General features: G+C 44.3%; 1 protein-coding gene and 1 long non-coding RNA gene across 3 annotated transcripts in view; one reads left to right on the forward strand and one right to left on the reverse strand.

The window, feature by feature from the left end:
- Positions 1 to 12,241: 12,241 nt before the first annotated feature.
- On the reverse strand, positions 12,242 to 20,055 carry LOC135175427 (uncharacterized). The gene is made up of 3 exons (XR_010302355.1): positions 19,859 to 20,055; positions 17,490 to 17,943; positions 12,242 to 15,174 (listed from the first exon to the last, which is right to left on the reverse strand). It is a non-coding gene; the product is annotated as an uncharacterized LOC135175427 (long non-coding RNA).
- The window catches only part of ATP10A (ATPase phospholipid transporting 10A (putative)), a 108,733-nt gene continuing 107,808 nt past the window's right edge, over positions 19,544 to 20,468 (forward strand). For both annotated transcript variants that reach the window (XM_064143524.1, XM_064143525.1), the window contains exon 1: positions 19,544 to 20,168. In XM_064143524.1, coding sequence (XP_063999594.1) covers positions 19,726 to 20,168 — 443 coding nt within the window. In that variant the 5' untranslated portion in view covers positions 19,544 to 19,725. The remainder of the gene's footprint in view (positions 20,169 to 20,468) is intronic.

A 20,468-nucleotide genomic window follows, 5' to 3' on the forward strand; every position in this document is an offset into this window, starting at 1 on the left:
GCCAGTAGGACAAGGGAGGTTATTCTTCCCCTGCACTCAGCACTGGTCAGGCCACACCTTGAGTGCTGTGTCCAGTTCTGGGCCCCTCAATTCAAGAAAGATGTTGAGGTGCTGGAACATGTCCAGAGAAGGGCAACAAAGCTGGTGAGGGGCCTGGAGCACAAATCCTATGAGGAGAGGCTGAGGGAGCTGGGGTTGTTTAGCCTGGAGAAGAGGAGGCACAGGGGGGACCTCATTGCTGTCTAGAACTACCTGAAGGGGCATTGTAGTCAGGTTCGGGGTGGCCTCTTCTCCCAGGTAATCAGCAATAGAACAAGGGGACACAGTCTCAAGTTGTGCCAGGGTAGGTATAGGCTGGATGTTAGGAGGAAGTTCTTCACAGAGAGAGTGATTGGCATTGGAATGGGCTGCCCAGGGAGGTGGTGGAGTCACTGTCCCTGGAGGTGTTCAAGAAAAGCCTGGATGAGGCACTTAGTGCCATGGTCTAGTTGACTGGATAGGACTGGGTGCTAGGTTGGACTGGATGATCTTGGAGGTCTCTTCCAACCTGGTTGATGCTACGATTCTATGATATTTTGGATCAAGGCCAAGCAGCTCTTAGACCAGGCTGGTGCTGGCTCAAATACAAAAATGGGTCTATGTCTGAGCATACTGAAGGAAACTTCCATATTGAACACAATAGAGAGAAGTAAGTACATTTAATACAATCTCTTCCTTCTCTAAGAAGAGAACCAACAGTCAATCCAAAGCCAGACAACCTTTTTCTGAATCTGAAACTTCCTAGGGCAGCAGAATTGGTGCTGCTTTTGGGATATATGATCTGTTTCCTAAGAGCATAGGAGAGCAACAACTCTCAAAGGAATGAGTTTTGAACAAGTGCCTTTCAGCTTGAATACAGGTCCTTGAAACTGTCATATTGTGGCTGGACAGTTTGGCTGTTCATGCTTCCAACATTTCTAGGACTTTCTCCTAAGATTTCAGAAGCTTTGTTCAACTCTGCCTAACTTTTTCCAACTGTCCACAAAATTACAAAATTGAGTGTGTAGCAAAAATATAAGTTAGTGTGGATGAATGCTTCCATTTTAATAATGGTAGTGGAAGACCTTCAGTTAGTGAACCCTTCTGGAATACCTCTGTAAGGGTCTCCTCAGCTACATGGTTGTTAATCATCAATATTTGTCCCTTAGCAAAAGACTGCAGGCTCTGCAGCTTTTCATTGGAGGCAACCATAAACTCCAAAGTTTCTCTTCAGTATTATGTGCCAATAACTCTGACAGATTTTCACAATTAACCAACATGTTTCAGGGGTGCAGGGTTAAACTCCCATTTAGATAGCTGCAATACCAGATTTCTTGCACCTGCATATTTTTCCAGTCTTCTGAAGAAATGATACCTGGAATAAGAGTGTTACACATCATGCTGCTTTTTCCTATGCCTTTTCCTATGTATGGCTTCTGTCACAGGTAGCATAGCCAGTGGTAAAAGACATTTTGGTATGGTGCTTTTCCAAGGTAGCTTGATTGCAAGTTCGGTGTTTTGAGTTTTTTTGCAGCCATACCGTCCACATTAAGACACCTTGAACTGTGTTGAAGCAGTGGAAACAGTCTGAAACTACAGAACTGGTAAATGGTAGTAGGCAGATAAAAAGTGTATTGTTTTTAAGCACCTCACTGCTAAGAATGAAAACTAACACTGAATATTCAAGTGTGAGCCAAAATAAATCCGTTTTTAAATGGTGATGTCTCTCACCGAACAAGAATTGAAGGACCATACTCTGACAACAGAGTACAGCCACCTACTTATGGCATGTCAGGATAGCAATAAGTGACTCAGTCACTCACCTACACACCAAGGACACCAGGGCTTGGTATCTCTATCACAAAGCTGTCCCAATACCGAATTTAGACAAACAGTTTTTCCTACTTCCCACAGACTGTACAGCACTCCTCACTTGTTCACTTTTCCAGGTCACTGACTCCTAAAATATCACAAGGTGAAAATGAATAGAAGTGACATTAAGCAAACACTTCCCTTTACTGGTAAGCTCATATTAATATTTGCTCTAAAATTTGTTTGTTGATAAATGCTAATTAAATACCAACTCAAAGCTTTATATTGGCCCCTTCTTAGGGTCTTTTGAATTCCTTAATTTGCAGGGCAATCAACAAATCCCACCTAATGCATTCTGTAAGGTGATTAAAAACACTGAGGGATAAACACAGAGAGGATTTTATATAGTGAGAAGAAAGTGGAGAGAAACATCTGGAGCAGAAAGATTATGAGAGCTCCTAGCTGTGCCATCAATTTGTTGATGATGTAAAAATTAACTGTGCCTTTTTTCATGTGATGGTCAGTGAGCTTCAGAGAACATTCCATCTGCAAAGAAATTCAGCAACTGGTTTTCCCAACCAGACATAAGGCAACAAGACAATGCTTCCTGAGCTTTCTAGGAGCAAGCATCTCCTGGGAGCTAACACATGACCAAACTTTTCTGTGTTGCATGGGCATAGGAAAATTACAGTGAATGTTTTCTACAGGCAAGAAAATCCTTGATTCATTGTGAGGACAAAGAAAGAGAGTTAGGTGGAAAAGATAATATAAAGGGGAAATATAAAAATCATGGGTTAAATGCAGGTATGAAAGGATGACCTTTCAGCCTCAGAGACTGCACATGTAATAAATCAAATGGGCCAGGGGCTGACCTCTGCAGGATATTAGAACAGTACTGTTCACATTTGAAGAGCTAAACTGTATCCTTCATATTCCACTCCCTCTCTCTCCCCCACATCCCTCCTCCCCCCCCCCAAATCCCAAACACTTGGTAGTTATGCTCCAAACTATTGACCAGACATTGCCTGAAAGATTGGTAGGTGGCACAGACTAAAACAATACTGGGAACCAAAAAGTGAATTAAAAATTAAGCACTCCAGGAGACTACATGCTAGTGCTTTTGCACAAGATTTGTCCCTACTTTGTTATTAAGCATGGAAGAGTCAAAGAAGATGGTGTTCTGCTCCAAGGATTGAATATGGGATCCTTACACATAGAGAAATTTGAGGTCAGGAGGAAACGATGTGACTGAGGTCTGTACTATCTGCATAGTTATTCCATCTGTTTAGGAGTCAAATTGAGTCACTTAATATTTAAATGACATACTCTCACCTAAGTTTCTAGTCTCCCAGAAGAGCCTCAAAGCTTCATGCACATACACTAAACGGCAGGATCTCAGCCTCTGCAATTAGTGACCACTGTGTTATGGCAACAGCTGAACACCCTTTACCCTCTGAGTTCTTAGATATTTGTTCAGGAGTGATGTTAATCCCTCATTACACCAGCACAAGTGTAAACCCCTAGGGCCACTTTGTACATGCAGCAGAACCAGAAGTCCCTCTGTCTTGACGGGGAAAAAACATCCTTTCCTTCTCAAATTAGTTGCACTGTGGTGAATGGAGTCTTAGCACTGAAGATTAAGGGTCTGATGGTACTGCCTAAATTGTTGATCACTTCAGTATGAACAGCCACCAGCAGCGAAACAGCAGCTCAGCTCTAAGCGCTTCCTCTTGCCACTCTTGCTATTGACACAGCCTGAGCTTTGGAAGCTGGGGAGAGATTAGGTGATCTTCAGTTTTAAGCACAAAATGAAGGAGTACTGCAGGATTTGAACTAGTTTGTTCAGCAAGTGATAAAAAATAATAATCCTTAAACCCCAAGATACTCAAATCACTTTATTATCTGAGAATCTGAGTTTTCATATAACAACTAAAGCAGGAATTTAGTCCCAGGTGCCTGAAAATGAGTCCCAATCTTCCAAATACCAGATGGCAAATAAAAAATACCCAAATGTACTGGTTTTTATCTATACATTAGGGGAGTTTAGGGAACAAAAAGGTTCATTTTATATGCCCTTGCATGAGCAATCTGATACTAAAGAGCCCATATCTAGGTAACAGGAAGACAATTTTCAGAGGGCAAGCATGAGGTAATGGAGAGTGTGTGAAGATTGTGACAGTAAGCTCAGACTACACAGTGCAAATGGTAGTGAGATGAAACATATGGTCCTGGATATGTTTGGGAGGAATGACACAGGACAAAGCAGGACCATGAGTAAGGATGTGGGCAGAGAGAGAGCCAAGACCATGATGTGAGTGGAGAATACATTCTTAACTTTGATCTCTGCAGTGCAGAATGCTGAATTTACACTGAGTACTGTACGAGGTAGCTTGGTATTGACACACTCCAGCAAAGTGTTCATATTCGAGTTGCAGGTTAGCCTGGGAAAACTCCACTTCTGCTGATGGAGCTTACTGCAGCTGTCTTGAGTGGGGGCGGGGGGAGGGAGAAAGAGTTACCCTGTAAAATAGCACTTTTGCTGATATGTCTTAATCCATAATAGGGGTTTCTGCTGGCACAGCTACGTTGGTTGCAGATCACACTTCAGCACTCCCCTGATTGATGCACATACCTTGCAACAGTTTGTCATCTGGCCACGGTCTGTACTAGCGTAGAGGGAGTCAAGAGGATCAGGCAGGGTCAGGGAACAGAAGAGTAGAGAGGTTTCCATGTAATAGCCAAGAAGAGAATGAGTAATAGCAGAAAGAAAGTCAAGATACTAAGAATAAACAGTATTCACTATAGTGTACTGGATGGACTTTTAATCCCAAAACCACATAAACTTGGAGATTTTTTTGTTTAAAAAAGAAGTCTCTGTTTTTCATTGCTATGATAGGTGTCTGGTGTGGGGGGTTTTTTTGTTTGGTTTTTTTTTTTTTTAAAAGAGAACTAACTCAATATGAAGATATATTAGCTTGAAAATTTGAAAGGCAGCCTGTGTTTGCTGAATGCACGGGTCTTTAAAAATCACAGAATCAACCAGGTTGGAAGAGACCTCCAAGATCATCCAGGCCAACCTGGCATCCAGCCCTGTCCAATCAACTAGACCATGGCACTGAGTGCCTCATCCAGGCTTTTCTTGAAGACCTCCAGAGACGGTGCCTCCACCACCTCCCTGGGCAGCCCATTCCAATGCCAATCACTCTCTCTGTGAAGAACTTCCTCCTAACATCCAGCCTATACTTCCCTCAGCACAACTTGAGACTGTGTCCCCTTGTTCTATTGCTGGTTGCCTGGCAGAAGAGACCAACCCCTACCTGGCTACAACCTCCCTTCAGGTAGTTGTAGACAGCAATGAGGTCTCACTCCTGAGCCTCCTCTTCTCTAGGCTAAACAACCCCAACTTCCTCAGCCTCTCCTCATAGGGTTTGTGTTCCAGGCCTCTCACCAGCTTTGTTGCCCTTCTCTGGACACGTTCCAGCACCTCAACATCTCTCTTGAATTGAGGAGCCCAGAACTGGACACAGTACTCAAGGTGTGGCCTGACCAGTGCTGAGTACAGGGCAAGAAGAACCTCCCTTGTCCTACTGGCCACACTGTTCCTGATGCAGGCCAGGATGCCATTGGCTCTCTTGGCCACCTGGGCACACTGCTGGCTCATCTTCAGGCTACTATCCACCAGTACCCCCAGCTCCCTTTCTTTCTGGCTGCTTTCCAGCCACTCTGTCCCTAGGCTATAGTGCTGCTTGGGGTTGTCATGGCCAAAGTACAGAACCCTGCACTTGGCCTTGTTAAATCTCATCCCATTAATCATCATCTAGTGCTTCATTACATGCAAAAAACGTTTTATTTTGATCAAAACATTGTGTTACCATTGCTGCTCTCCTCCAACTTTTAAATTTATTATGCTGGTTGCTCTTCAGATTTCTAACTGCTGTTGATACCCTATACATGGACACTCCTGTTTTCCCTGGTATTATTTATTTAAAACATTTATTTTAAATATTATTTATTTAAAGATAACTAATATTACCCTGTTGCAGCGTGAACTTGCTCTGGGTGTGGCTTAATAAATGTAACTGTTTTAATACAGACAAGCAATGCTCACTGAAATTTCTCAGATTACAGTATCATTACCAAACATTCTACCACATCTCAATATACAATGCAGAGACTGATCCAGTGTATGTATGCACAGACTACAGATACACATAAAATGGGTGCATGTTTGTGTGTTTCTATGGTGTACACAACATGGGTGCTGTACAGTATATCTAGCTTATTTGTGGTCACTCTGTCATGCAGTGATGAGTAGCACTACCTGGTAGTATAAAAACACAGACAAGAAAAAAACTGTTTAAACTAAGGCCAGCAGGGAAGACTAGAGTAAGGAAAGAACTATGGATCACTGACGCTGCTGACAAAACAGAAGCAGCAAATTCCCAAGCCAATAAGCCAGTACAGGACCACAAAAATTCTGATCACAGAATCATAGTATGCACTGGCTTGGAAAGGACATCAAGAGGTCATCTAGTCCAGCCCCCCTGCAGTAAGCAGGGACATCAAATCAGGTTGCTTAAGAGTCCCATCAAGCCTAACCTTGAATGTCTTCAGGGATAGAGCAACCTGTTCCCAGTGTTCCACCACTCTCATAGAGAACTTCTTACTAATGTCAAATCTAAATCTACCCTTATTTAGTTTAAAACCATTGCCCCTTGCTCAAGTGCTGCATGCTTTGCAAAGAGTTCCACTCCAGCTTTCTTGCAGGCTCTGTTTGGGTATTGGGAGAATGCTGTAAGGTCGTGGGGAAGCAGCTGGAAGATTTAATGACTTGGTTTGAGTGGACAGAACACCTCCATCCCTGGAGGTGTTCAAGAAAAGGCTGGATGAGGCATTTAGTGCCATGGTCTAGATGACTGTATAGGGCTGGGTGATAGGTTGGACTGGATGATCTTGGAGGTCTCTTCAACCTGGTTGATTCTATAATTCTATGATTTTACCCCTTTCCAAAGGAGTAGAATAAAAACATTCTACACAGGACTGGAAGTTTAAATGGCAATGCTATTCACAAATATACACAGAAATACAAAATACACAAATTCACATTCAGCCTCGGCCCAGTTCTCCAACCTGGGCTTTTTTTCCAAAATCTCACTAGGCCAACACCTTCCAAAGCCTTCTTCCCAACCAGGCCAAACACCAGCCCTCAATGCCCCCCCAGCCACGCCTCCCTGCTTCCTCCCCCCATACCAGGCCTGAATTGCACAGCAAAACTTAGCTTTGCCAAGGCCACAGAAGGCAGTAATCCCCTGCACTGCAGGGGACAGAGAGAGGGAGAAAAAGGGCAGAACAGCCCATAATGCTCATTTGTAGAGGGGTGCAGGCTGATGGGAATGAAATAGCAAATCATGCTTTACAGTGTCCACCTCTTTCTTGTACTTCTCTGGCATTTCTGGAGGACCTTTTCTCAATGGTTAAGACATCCAGTCTTAAATCCACAACATCTGGACAACAGAGGGGGAAGAAATAACTGAGACTTAGTTCCAGATCAGAAAAATGCCAATACTCATTTTCTGTTTTCTCCAAACATGGGAAATGCTCTTACATTTTAATATACAGTTTTCATATGTCCTAGCTTCTCTTCATTTGCATTAGTGAGTGAAGAACCAGAAAAAATGTTTCAGCTGTTTCTGTGACATACACTCCCCACTGGCGCCTAGCTGCATCTGATGCACCCAAATGCTATACAACCTTGACTAACTATTGCTTGCTACACAATAGAAAGGTCTGTGGGGCAGTAATAAGAATCACTATACCTACAGAATACCAATTTCACTATTGCACCAGGAAAAAAGAATCTACTGTCTCTGAATCTTCATAAGGAAATTCTAGGGAATTCATGTGTTCTCTTGAATTGAGTTCAGTAGAAGCCAAACCAGATCTCACCAATGTTTTAGCATTGCAGAAACACTCTTATTAAAAGCAGATCTTCACTGAAGTTCATTAGCTTTAGTATGCCAAAAGTATGATTTATTTCTTATGGTCAGTGGCAAATAATATAAACACAGACAGTAAGTTTGACATATCCCACAGTGTTCTTAAGTATGTGGTCTTTTAGCAGTCTGTGCTTGGAATTTTTAAGGGAGTAGCAAACAACTCTGTAGTTGGTTCTTGACATTCAGCACTGAATTTGGACACAGGTATTAAAAATAGTAATCAGGAGCTTCTGTTGTACTATTACAAAGAATTTTCTATGTTTTGTTATACTATTTTGCAGACGGCCTGAACTGGTCCCAAACCACTCCTCTATTTGAAGCATAGCTTCTCTGTTAATACAAGCAGACACTTCAAAAAGCCTGCGAATTGCCAAAGGAGGAGAATGGCCTCAGCTACCAGGAATGAGCGCTGCAGAGTCAGGGATCCCAGACCTTAGGGTATCCCTTGCCACCAGTGCAAGAGAAAAAGCAGACTGGGCAAACTATCCCATAAGCAATGTGGCAAGTCTCCTCACAAACTCAGCAGGTACCAAAGAGAATGACGCCTTAATTTCAGCAAAAGTTCTTCAGGCTACTAGATTTCAGACCAAGCAGTCAGGCTCAATGAACCAGATTGTCTTTCCAATCAGGCAGGAAAAGTCACCCTTTCATTCTCCTGCTGTTGAGGGTTTTTTTCTTCTTTTTCTTTTCAGATCTTGTTGTTTACAGCCCATTTACACCATTTTGTACTAAGCCTGGCCATTCTGAGTCAGTCTAGGCAGGAGATGATCACTCAGCACTGCCCTAGACCTGCAGTAAACTGAAAGCCGCAGTAGCCTTCCAAGAAGCAGAATGAGCCTGCAACCACCTTTTTCTCAGTGTAACCTGCATCTGAGCTGAATTGGAGTCTTGTTTTCACACTGCAGAGTCACAAAATCCAAAGGCAAATGTGACCGTAGTGCCTAGCCAGCAAAGAAACCACAGAGTAATATTGGTTTACACAACTTTCTCTTCAAGCAATCCTGAATAATGATCAAACAGCAGAAGAGCCTCAATTTTTCTTTGTTAAATCTCCAGTGAAGGCGTAGCTCCCCTCAGACAAATCCTTGTAAAAACTCATTCAAGCAACTCTAATTAGCCTTTTGGGGAGCTTTTAAGAAACCTAAATGTAGCAAAACATAAGCACGATAGGTCATTAAGTAGCTCTTAATTTGACGAGACTTGGAATTCAGGAACAATATCCTAAGACAGTATTTTCTTTTTGAAGAAATGTGAAACCAAGGTTTTGTCTTCATATGTACAGCAAATGCTATGGCAGCTCCTACATATATAGAATCACTCCCAAGCGAAAAGATTAAAATGACCAAGATTTTAAAACCACAGAGTTGCTTTAAAACCAGTTAGCCTGGAGAAGAGGAGGCTCAGGGGTGACCTTATTGCTGTCTACAACTACCTGAGGGGTGGTTGTGGCCAGGAGGAGCTTGCTCTCTTCTCTCAGGTGGCCAGCGCCAGAACAAGAGGACATAGCCTCAGGCTGCACCAGGGGAGATTTAGGCTTGAGGTGAGGAGAAAGTTCTTCACTGAGAGAGTCATTGGACACTGGAATGGGCTGCCCGGGGAGGTGGTGGAGTCGCCGTCCCTGGGGCACTTCAAGGCAAGGTTGGATGTGGCACTTGGTGCCATGGTCTAGCCTTGAGCTCTGTGGTAGAGGGTTGGACTTGATGATCTGTGAGGTCTCTTCCAACCCTGATGATACTGTGCTACTGTGATACTGTGATACTGTTTATTTTCTCTTCTAGAGTTCCCAATTTCAAGCTTTTTTCCAAACTTTTTTTTTCTTCTTGCCTTAGTGAGCTAAGATTGTGGCAAAATCCCATTATACAAGGATACGCAGTCCTAAGAACAGTCATGAATATTGTGAGCCTCGCCATAAAACAGCAAGTTGGCAGCTCTGCAGTAAGGATATTAACTTTTGTGTCCTCCCAAACAGCAGTTTCTATAAATAGTGTTTGCCTGCCTTTACTCTTGCAGTTAATTACATAGATTTTCCTGAATTTCTTCTCCTGCAGGCTCCCGATAAATCAGTGTGTTAGCCAACAAACTGAAGCAATGCTTACGAATGTGTCCCAGCAAACACCTTTGACATTAAGCATTAATACCAAAATAGAGTGTTTCTACAGGTGAGGAGTTTAAGTGGGTAAGAAGATGACTCTGCTTTTCCACTGCAGAAGGAGGTAAGTTCACAGGGTTAGAAGGCACCTCAAGGATTATCCAGTTCCAAATCCCCTGCCATGGGCAAGGACATTTTACACTAGATCAGGTTGCCTAGAGCCACACCCAGCCTGGCCTTACAAACACCAAGGGCTGATGCTTCCACCACCTCTCTCAGCAATCTGTCCTTATGTCTCACCACCCTCACAGTGAAGAACTTCTTTCCAAATCTACCCTCCTCTAGCTTGCATTCATTCCCTCTAGTCCTATCACTATCCAACACCCTAAAAAGTCCCTCACCAGCCTTCTTGTGGGCCCTCTTCAGATATTGAAAGGCCACAATAAAGTCTCCTTACAGCCTTCTCTTCTCCAAACTGAACAACCCCAACTCTCTCTGCTTGTCCTCACAGGAGAGGTGTTCCAGCCACCTTTCCTATGTCTGGCACACCTGATAGAAAATACAATACACAGTTGCCACTATGTATTATATTTTCTGTCAGGTGTGCCAGACACAACTGAGTGGTCACAGGATCATGACCTGGCTGAGGTTCCTCCAGCATGCATCTCCTATTATGTGTCAAACCCAGTTCAACCTTTTCTTTCCCAATGGAAACTGGTTGTTCTGTGTTCTGGACTGGTTTGGGAAGACATTAAGAGAGAAGTTTACCTCTTCCAGCTTTGGATACCACCAGGAAAACACCTTCCCCTGCACTAGTCACTCATGACTTCTATAGTCATCAAAAAGTATTAAGTGCTTTTAAGCATGAGCTTCACATGATCTGTTTACCTACTGAGCCATTTTAGGATGTTCTTGGTGCCCTTAGAATCATAGAATCATAGAATCAACCAGGTTGGAAGAGACCTCCAAGATCATCCAGTCCAACCTATCATGGTTTAAATTTAAACCTTAAAATGCCAGTCTCTCTCTACCAACTGTGATAGCACTTTCTCAGTAATTTGAGATCATTAGAAGAAAGTTCCATATCTGAAAACTCTAAATGCTGATCAACAACTTTGTATGGTTATTCTTTACACAACTTGGAAATTACTGGCTAAAAAGTATCTGCTGAGAGGTATTTTCCACAAGTGTCATGCTGATAAGCTAGCTACAGCTACTGGAATGTGTGATTTCTCTACTATTCAGCCTTTGTTACACCTTGACTAGTTTCTTGCCCACTTTATTATACAGTAGTACAGATTTTCAAATTGTTTGTCATCATTTTCTGCAGCTCCACATGGAACACCTGGCTTTTTTTGACTGAGGGCATGCATGCAAACAGGTTCATAGAGCAGGTGACAGAGAAAGGATGTGCTCCCTTTGCTTTTCAGGCAGGCTTCTTTCCAAACAAGACAATGATCAAAGGTATGTATCCCACTCTAGCATCCCATTTGCCAAACAGAGTCTGTGAATCATAGATCAGGTTGGGTCTGCCACGTGCTGTGGTAGAGCAGGAGATCCTCCAACAGGTAGCTGTCAAAATGCAGACACGGGTGCCCTAAGGGCACAGCAGATGGGGAAAAATAAAACATTTCAGTGAGACACACACAGAATGCAGGAGACTTAAGTTCCCTTAACACTGACCTCACTTTCAGAGGGGAGAAGCTGTTCCTCAATGTCTTACTGTTGCACTGAAAGCATCTTTCAGAGCTGCTCAAGCCCTGCACAGGACCCACTCCTCTAATACTGCAACACTTTCAGGCACGGCTCCTGCTCACCTTGGGACTCAAACCTCCCTTCTCCAGCTGTTGAGAAACTAAGGAATGGGATTTGGAGGGAGGATTTGGAGGCTACTTGTAGTACATATGCATATATGCCTCTGTGCATGCATGCATGCATCTGTGTGTATCTCTGTATCTACTGCAGAATGGAAGAAAATGAAGAATTATGTCATTTTGGCTGTCATCTCTCCTCATTTGACTGTGGCAGTTTCAGCAGGCTGTTCACACTGAAACCCTCTTGCCTTCTTTCTGCTAGGTCTAAACATGTATGCCTGTCCCCTTTATGGAGAGCCAGATGGGATACGTCTCGTCTGCAAAGGGCAGAACAGATTTTGTCTGATGTGTAGTACCATGTCTTTACAAATATTTTTATAGTTCTTAAAGTCCCAGATTCTGACTGAGGCCTCTAGGTGGCTGGTTCCCTGATATTAAGTGTGTTAATATCAAAATAAATTATTTGAAACAAAAGTATTCCTCTATGAGAATCAAGCAGCATTTGATAGATGTTTCTGGCAATATCCAACATGAGAAACCTTTATTTTAGGATCATATAAATATTACAAAAGTGGACTAGTAAATTAGACAATGTGTTAAAATTAGACCTGCTTCATCTTCTGTTAAAATGGAATAACGATAACTCCAGGCATTCAAAAATACTGACAAGTCAAATAATGAGTTATTTTATTAGTAACATATTTGGGACCCTTTCTCATTATCTATTAAGTTTTCTTTCTCAGATTTTAAGTGGATGTTATTTTCATACCATTCCACTCAACCATCAGGCTAAAAGCATTTTTGGTCCCTTTTATGATACTCATATACCTACAAAACCTCAAATCACAGAAAATCTAATTAGAGATGGTTAATCTGAGAAGAATAAAACAACCTATATCTAATTTCTAAGCAAACAGCCTGTCCACATAATAAAAACTGCTTATGGAACTTAACTGAGTGGCAGCAGAGAGACATGAGGATGACTGGGGGACCTGAGCATCTCCCCTACAAAGACAGACTGAGAAACCTGGGGTTGTTTAGTCTGGAGAAGACTGAGAGGAGATCTGATAAATGTGTATAAATATCTGAGGGGTGGCTGTCAAGTGGATGGGGCAAATATCTTTTCACTGGTCAGCAGCAGTAAGACAAGGAGCAGTAGCTACAAACTGGAACATAGAAGATTTCACCTCAACATGAGGAGAAACTTCTTTACAGTGAGGGTGACAGAGCATTGGAACAGGCTGCCCAGAGAGGCAGTGGAGCCTCCTTCTTTGGAGACTTTCAAAACCCACCCTAATGTGTTCCTGAGCAAACTACCCTAGGGAATTGTGCCTTGGCAGAAGAGGCTGGAGTTGTCATAAATAACAGGCATAAACATGCATTCATGCAAGTTAAGGCTTTAATAGAGTTGCAGGAATCAAGCAATGTACAGGCCTGGGTGCGCGGGGAGGCTTTGCTCTTTGCCTTCAGTTTTCTCTTTTTATATCCTATTCTATTACATATTCATTACTAATTCTAAAAAAAGGTTGGGTTTTCCTTATCAGTTCTAAGAATGGGAGGTGTCTCTTCCACACGTGGTCCCTCTGGTGGTCTTCAGTGATGAAGTGAGGGGTCTTCCCCAAGTGTCCTTTCCATGAACTCCAAACTAGTCCTCGGTTTGCTCACGCGCAAAGGCTGTCTCTTCCACCTGCCTCCCTCCTCCACCAGTCTTTCTAGTTTCTAATTATTTATTGCTGTTATCTTAAGTCAAGTGTATGTTTCTGTGATGGTTGTGCAAGGAGGAGTGCAGCTCCATTCAAAACTCTCCTTCCTCCCTGTCTGTGGCCTCTTGCCACGAATTGATCGGATCAAACATATATTTCTCAGAGTCGATGATCTCTGGAGGTCCCTTTCAACCATTAAGGTTCTGTGATTCTGTGCCATCATACAGCACTTACAAGACAAGCAGGAATCAGGCCCCATCAGCATGGGTTTATGAAAGGCAGCGCCTGTCTGACTAATCTGATCTTCTAGAATAAGGTGACCAACCTAGTTGATGAGAGTAGTGTTGTGGACATTGTCTGCTTGGACATTAGTAAAGCCCTTGACACTGTCTCCCACAGCATTCTCCTTCAGAAACTCAATGGTGCGAGGCTTGGGTAAGAGCACTCTGCATTGGATTAAAAACTGTCTGAATGGTTGAGCCCAAAGAGTGGTGGTGAATGGATTTAAGTCTGGATAGCACTCAGTTACTTGTGATACCCTCAGGGTTCAGTACTGGGGCCTGCCCTCTTTAAAATCTTTATCAGTGATCTGGATGAGGGGATTGAGTGCACTCTCAGTAAGTTTGCAGATGTCCAAGATGGGTAGCTGTGTCAATCTGCTAGAGGGTAGGGAAGCTTTACATCATGATCCAGACAGGTTAGACTGATGGGCCAAGGCTAATGGTATAAAGTTTAACAAGGCCAAGTGCCAGGTCCTCCACCTGGGTCACAACAACACCATGGTAAGCTACAGACTTGGGGATGTGTGGTTGGAAAGCTGCTACCTGGGGGGGACCTGGGGGTATTGGTTGACAATGGACTAAACATGACTCAGCAGTGTGCTCAGGTGGCCAAGAAAGCCAGTGGCATTCTGGCTTGTGTTAGAAACACTGTGGCCAGCAGGAACAGGACGGTGGTCATTGTCCTGTACTTGGCACTGGTGAAGGCCAGCCTCTTCTCCTTGGTGTCAAGTCACAGAACCAGAGGAATTGGTTTCAAGTTGCACCAGGGGAGGATCAGGCCAGATGTTACAAAATATTTCACAGAGAGGGTTACCAAACATTGGAATGGTCTGTCCAGGTCAGTGCTGGAGTCACTATCCCTGGAGGTTTCCAAACAGTGTGTGGACCTGGCATTTAGGGACATGGTTTAATGTCCCTTCTGTGCTGAATCGAAGGTTGGATTGGATGATCTTTGAAGTCTCTACCAGCCAGATATATTCTGTGATTCTGTAACTTAATGATTCCAGGCTGTGGGCTGTGTGACATTTAAAAGGCCAAGTTAATACAGTATCTTGGGTCAGACAATCCTTTGGTTCCTTCTGGCCTTCAAAGCAGTGTCATATCTAGAGACTCAGCTTTTAATGGTCTAGGCTATCAAAGATGAGCTCACTAGACACATTTTTCATCTTTAGTTCTTAATTTGAAGAAAATCTGTACAGTTGAAAAGAGTCAGATACTGGGGAAGGCTTGAAACTCAAGAGATGTTGGGTGTAAAAGGCCAGATTCAGTTTAACGGCAGATACCTAGCAAATTGCAGAGTGTTTTGGCCAGTGAGATGGAGGATGGTCAGAAGCAGCCATGTGACAATGAAGGAAGAGCTCCTCACAGGAAGGAGACATCAATGGGTGGCAGGATTTGCTTTGTTGGAGCACAGAGTAATCCTCAGGCATTCCTCAGTTTTAGTGCTTTGCTCCAATGACCCTGAAAAATAGTAAAGGGCCCACATTTTTTGTTCAGGTTATCCAGTAAATCTACTCTTTGACTTCTCAGGATTTTCAGCTAGCTCATGTTTCTGGAGGGTGATACCAAGTATGGAGCTGATTTTGGACTGAATTAAAGCCAGTATCCTTCCATTCCCTTTTCTCCAGAAGACACCATAAAAAAACAGGTGCAGCTGTCCTGCAGTTAATAATGAATGCAACATACTTGTCACTTGGCAATCCAAAAGCTTGGGACACAGCTTGTGCATGTGTATTTTACACCAGCTGAAAACTGAATTTGCTGCCTGCCTCTTATTTGCAGCCTCACATACTTGGACAGGGAGAGCTCAGACACAAACATTTATGCTTTCTCAAATCTTTATGCGCACAGCTTTACTCGGGGAAAGGAAAGACTGAATTCTTTGGAGTGTCTACATTCCCAAAATCTTTGGCTAGCAAAGCCTAGCAAGCATTAGATTTTATAAGCTTTTTTAAATAAGACTGACTCTTGTTTTTATTTATCATAGATTACATGGTCTCAGGTTTTAATACAGACAGCCAGGACTTTGGATTTTTCACGTGACTGAGAGGCTTTTACAGTCACTGGAAATTTTTTCACTATCTTATGACATTCTAGCTTGCCTGTATTAATACAAAAACTCCAGTCTACTAACAACAGAGAAAGTTCCAGTCAATTATAGGAGAACAAGAATTTTTCAGCCCTTGATTTGTTGGCAGTTGCATACTTTGTACTCTTTTTTGATACTGGAGCTTTGTAATGGTGGCCCTTGGCTCTGGTGTACTCAAACACAAAGGCTTTACACTGTTCTGAAACTAAGAATTTAGCAAAAAAACACAGGAGACTTCAGAGGCTCCTACCCAAGTGTTTGTTATCTTTCTGCTGCTGTATTCACTTCTAAAACCCAGCTATATAAGACAGGAATTACACAAGAACTTTCTTCCTATGCTTAATATTTTTTAAACAATTTTCACTCCTACCACTCTCTTATGGAAGAAATCCTGTTGATGTGAACTGAAAACACTTCAAAACAAAATGCTAGTAAAACAGGTTTTAAAATGCTGCTCACTGACTTACAGATCATTTGTCATATTTTTTCAGAACTGACAGTTTTGAATAACTGGTGTCATGGGTACAGGCAGTACCACTAAGTGTCACATTACAGGTAAGATCTCGATGTTTGCCTGCCTCAGAGTCCAGGACCCTTACTGGAACTATGTGGCAAAATTAACATTTGCCTCTTATTCCAATGCCTCAGTAAGGCCTTGCACTGACCCAGCTTCAAACGTTACAGCAATCAAATGGTTTAATTGTCCAAAGTGACAGAGACAACAGGTTCAGAATTGCTGCTGATAAAGGCATTAGCTGCATAATGATCTCAGGTTAGTAAATCTTGGGTAGCACCCAACACAGTCAGAGACACAAATCTTTACAATAACTCTAATATAAAAGCGCAACAGAAGATAAATGAAGACACAGTTCTTACAAAGAAAGGTGTCCCTATTCCAGGTGGAGGAGGAGCACAGTTTTTTGTTCCTCCTCATCTGTATCTTTTCTTCCTAGCTGCTGATGCTGGTGCTGGTCCACACTGTACCCACAGTGCAGTGCCCATGCATGCACCAAAAGATGCCCCTCTCATGGGTTTTATACCCTAGCCTAGGCTATCCCTACCTTCTAGATAATGTTTAGCATGATTTTGGAGGGAAGCTGAGTAACACAGTCACCTATGTTCAGCATATACTTAATTTTCCTCAGCATATTAAGGAGTCTCAACTTTAAAATTTCAGTTAACTAGGCAAAGGTCTATGCTTGGTCACCCTGGCCCTCAAAATCTGCATTGAAGTTGGGTGTTTTTGTTATCTTAGCCTAGCTTCATCAGTTTTAGCCAAAACAGAGCCATCTTATCTTGGTAAGCCTCCCTCCTTCTGCTCTTTGGCAGGCCAGCTTTGCAGATCTTCATTTAACACAAACACCAGCTGATTGTAAATAGCCTTAGTCCCAAAGCATGCTAAATCAACTCGCCTTTGTGTTCTAGGGTGAGCTGGGTGGTTTTCCCACACTAAGTGTAAGCACAGTTATACTTAGCTTAGGCTCTCCAATCTTTCCAACACACTGGAGTTTTCCTTAAACAAGTAGCTTAAGGGTTATGTGAGCATTTATCTTCCCTTGTCTTGCCTTGAGCACTGTGATTGAGTTTAATGTCACCACATATTCAGTCCTCAATTCAGAGTCAGCTACTCTTTGCTGAAATTGCAGTGCAAAACCTAGGTACATGACGTTCCTTATACAGGACTCACCTGTTTCTCAGTGGTGTAGTAACTGGGTCACTTCCCCTCCCAGGACAGGCTCAACACTACCCTTCATCATTGGTGTCTGCACCAGCATTCTGTTCAGACATGCTATACTGAAGCCGCTTCTGAGTTACCTGGCACTAATAAATATATGAGTAGCTTGCTCTGAAACATGATATGCTTTGACATCACAAGAGACTAAAGATTGCTGCCGATGTTCCTCTAATCACCAAACATTGTGTAAACAAGCTAGAGGACCATCTGGGAAAAAAAAGATGAAGCCTGAACAATGCTTGAGGTCCTAGAGGTTAAAGATGGACCAGAGTCTTACAAAACAGTGGGCAAGTGGCAGTTTTGGATTATCTGCAACTGCCTGCAAGGAGCCCTCTGGTGAGTGAAGCCTCATTTCTGGGAATACTGCAGAGTGATAGTGTGTCCTCCTTGTCCCGCAGTGGCATTTCTGAAAGACAAGAAAAGGATTTTTGCTAATTCCAGTTTACTCTTGAAGTTAATCCCAAGTGTAGGCAAGTCAGGAACTGGTTAACTGTATGGGATCATATTTTCATACTTTTTCCTTATGAACAAAAGCGCAGACTTAGCAAAGAAACCCAGAGACGAGTTTTCCATTTTTCTCTTGCAGAAGGAAGGAAGCAATGAAAGGAATTCAGAAGGAAAGCAGAAGGAATTCAGAAGGAAGGGATAAATTTGGAAGGAATTCTGAAGGAAGGAATTCAGAATTCAGAATTTGGAAGGAAGTGTACAGCACTGCAGGACCCAGGTGCTCTTTCCAAAGACACCCCAGTCCTGTCCTGATCTCATATCAAGACTAGATAGTTACAACTTAGGCCTATTTCCTGTAGTAATGAGAAATCCCCAGACAAGTTTCAGGGCCTTGCTATTGCACTAAGTATGATCCAACCTTGGAATATCACAGGATCAGGACTAAGATACACACCACAAAATGCATCTATGCCACAGTTTGGAAGGACCTGTGGCAGCCTTTTACACGACCTGAGGAATCTCGTTATTCAAAGGGTTTGCTCTGAAATTCCAGCCCAAAGTGAGGAGGCAAAGTCTTATATCATGCCTGGTAAAAGTAATCTTAATTCTGATGTTATTTTTAAAACACCTGACTGCATTTATTTGTGACTCTAGACTATGGGGGTCATGGGATTATTCCCTCTTCTGTACTTCAAGACTATCTGGCACGCTTTCAGCCTTCACCCACAACTGCATGTCTCTCCAGAAAGTGCAGCGCTTAAGCCTCGGAGCAAGGCGTAGGCATTTTCCTTCCTTCACTGGAAAGATGTGCTGCAAAGGAACAGAAACTCCACACGAAGCTGAACGCACGTTCTAGCGCAGCACTGCCTGCACGCGTGTGGGGCTGGCGTCTGGTGCCTAACGCTTTCCATGAGAAACCTCGGGTTCGGCTTCTGCGTTTTGGGGTTGTCCCAAGCACCACGTCAGCCACCGACTCGGCTAGCCTTGGACCAGGCAGAAGCAGGGAGTGAGGAGACTCCCTTCTCAGCACAGCGCCGGCTAGAGTCACGGCACACGGTTTCAACCAGAAAAAGGAGTCCTGCGACGTGAGTCAGCTCGTACGGACACCCGCCGGCCGCAGCTCGAGCACCTTGGACAAAGGCCGTGCAGCGCTGCCAGCGCCGGAGTGGAAGTCGCTTCTCTCCACGCGTATACCCCCTCCTCCCCCTCTCCTCCCGTAACAGAAAGTCAAGACCAGCCGACAAAACGTCACCTCTGGGTCTGCACCCGAACACAGGGGAGCAAGGCGGCCCAGCGGCCGTTGGCAGGCTGTGCGCGGAAGCGCTGCTCCTCGTTTCCCGCCCCCGGCCCCCTCCGGCCCCACTAGTCCCCTCCCGGCGCCGTCGGCCCTGCCCGTGTACCCTCGCCCAGCCAGCGGCCGCGCCATGGCGCACGGGACGGTGGCTGGCGCATCCCCTGCACCCTGGCCCGGCGCGGCGGGCTGGGGCGAGGCCCGCGAGAGGAGGGCTCGGCTCGTCGCCTGCCCACGTCCCCTCCCCGGCCGAGCAGGGGGAGGAGGAGAAAGCGAGAGAGGTCCCGGCAGAGCGGTTAGGAGAGGTTTCGATAGAGTTCTCCTCCGCCCCCGGAGGGGAAGAGGAAAGGAGACCCGTGGAGGGCGGCCGAGGATGATAACTTAGGGCCGTGCCTGCCGGTGGGAGCTGCCCGCGTTGCCCGGGTGAGGGAGGCTGGGAGGGCGGCAGCGATGTCCCAGAGCACGACAGGAGGAGAGGGACCGCTCCATGTGCTGCCGGAGGGAAAGGAGAGGCAGGGGAAGAGGAGGCGGAGGAAGAAGAAGGAAACTAAAACGCGGCTGGTGCACTCTAACTTACTATTACCTGAGGCCGAGGCAGAGAAGTCTAGGAGGACGGTTCTGGCCAGCAACCGTCTGAAGACCACCAAGTACACTGTGCTCTCCTTCCTGCCCAAGAACCTCTTTGAACAGTTCCACCGCTTGGCCAATGTCTATTTTGTGTTCATCGCACTCCTCAACTTTGTGCCAGCCGTCAATGCTTTCCAGCCAGAGCTGGCGTTAGCCCCTGTGCTCTTCATCTTGGCGGTCACTGCCATCAAGGACTTGTGGGAGGATTACAGCCGTTACCTCTCTGACAAGGAGATCAATCACATGGAGTGTCTGGTGTACAGCAGGTGAGGTGGGGCAAGTGGGTGCTGGGAATGAGGAGCACTGAAATGGCAGCCAGCCACAAGGATTTGGGCGAGTGGAGGTGTGGAAGCAGGGTAGTGAGCAAGTACCTTGTGGAGGGCTTTTGTTTTTACTCCAGGCGTGAAGAAACTTCCTTTTGTCCCTGGAGCTGGTGTCTCCCATCTCTATACTCCCGAGTGCCAACAGTCCTGTACCTCAAGGTGAAAGTGATCAGTGAGGTCCCACAGTAAATCACTGGTTTCTGAGTAAGCAACCTTTCTTATAGGTCTGCACATATGCTCTGG

Source organism: Pogoniulus pusillus, chromosome 5 (assembly GCF_015220805.1).
Source record: "Pogoniulus pusillus isolate bPogPus1 chromosome 5, bPogPus1.pri, whole genome shotgun sequence".
In the NCBI taxonomy this organism is placed as follows: Eukaryota; Metazoa; Chordata; class Aves; order Piciformes; family Lybiidae; genus Pogoniulus; species Pogoniulus pusillus.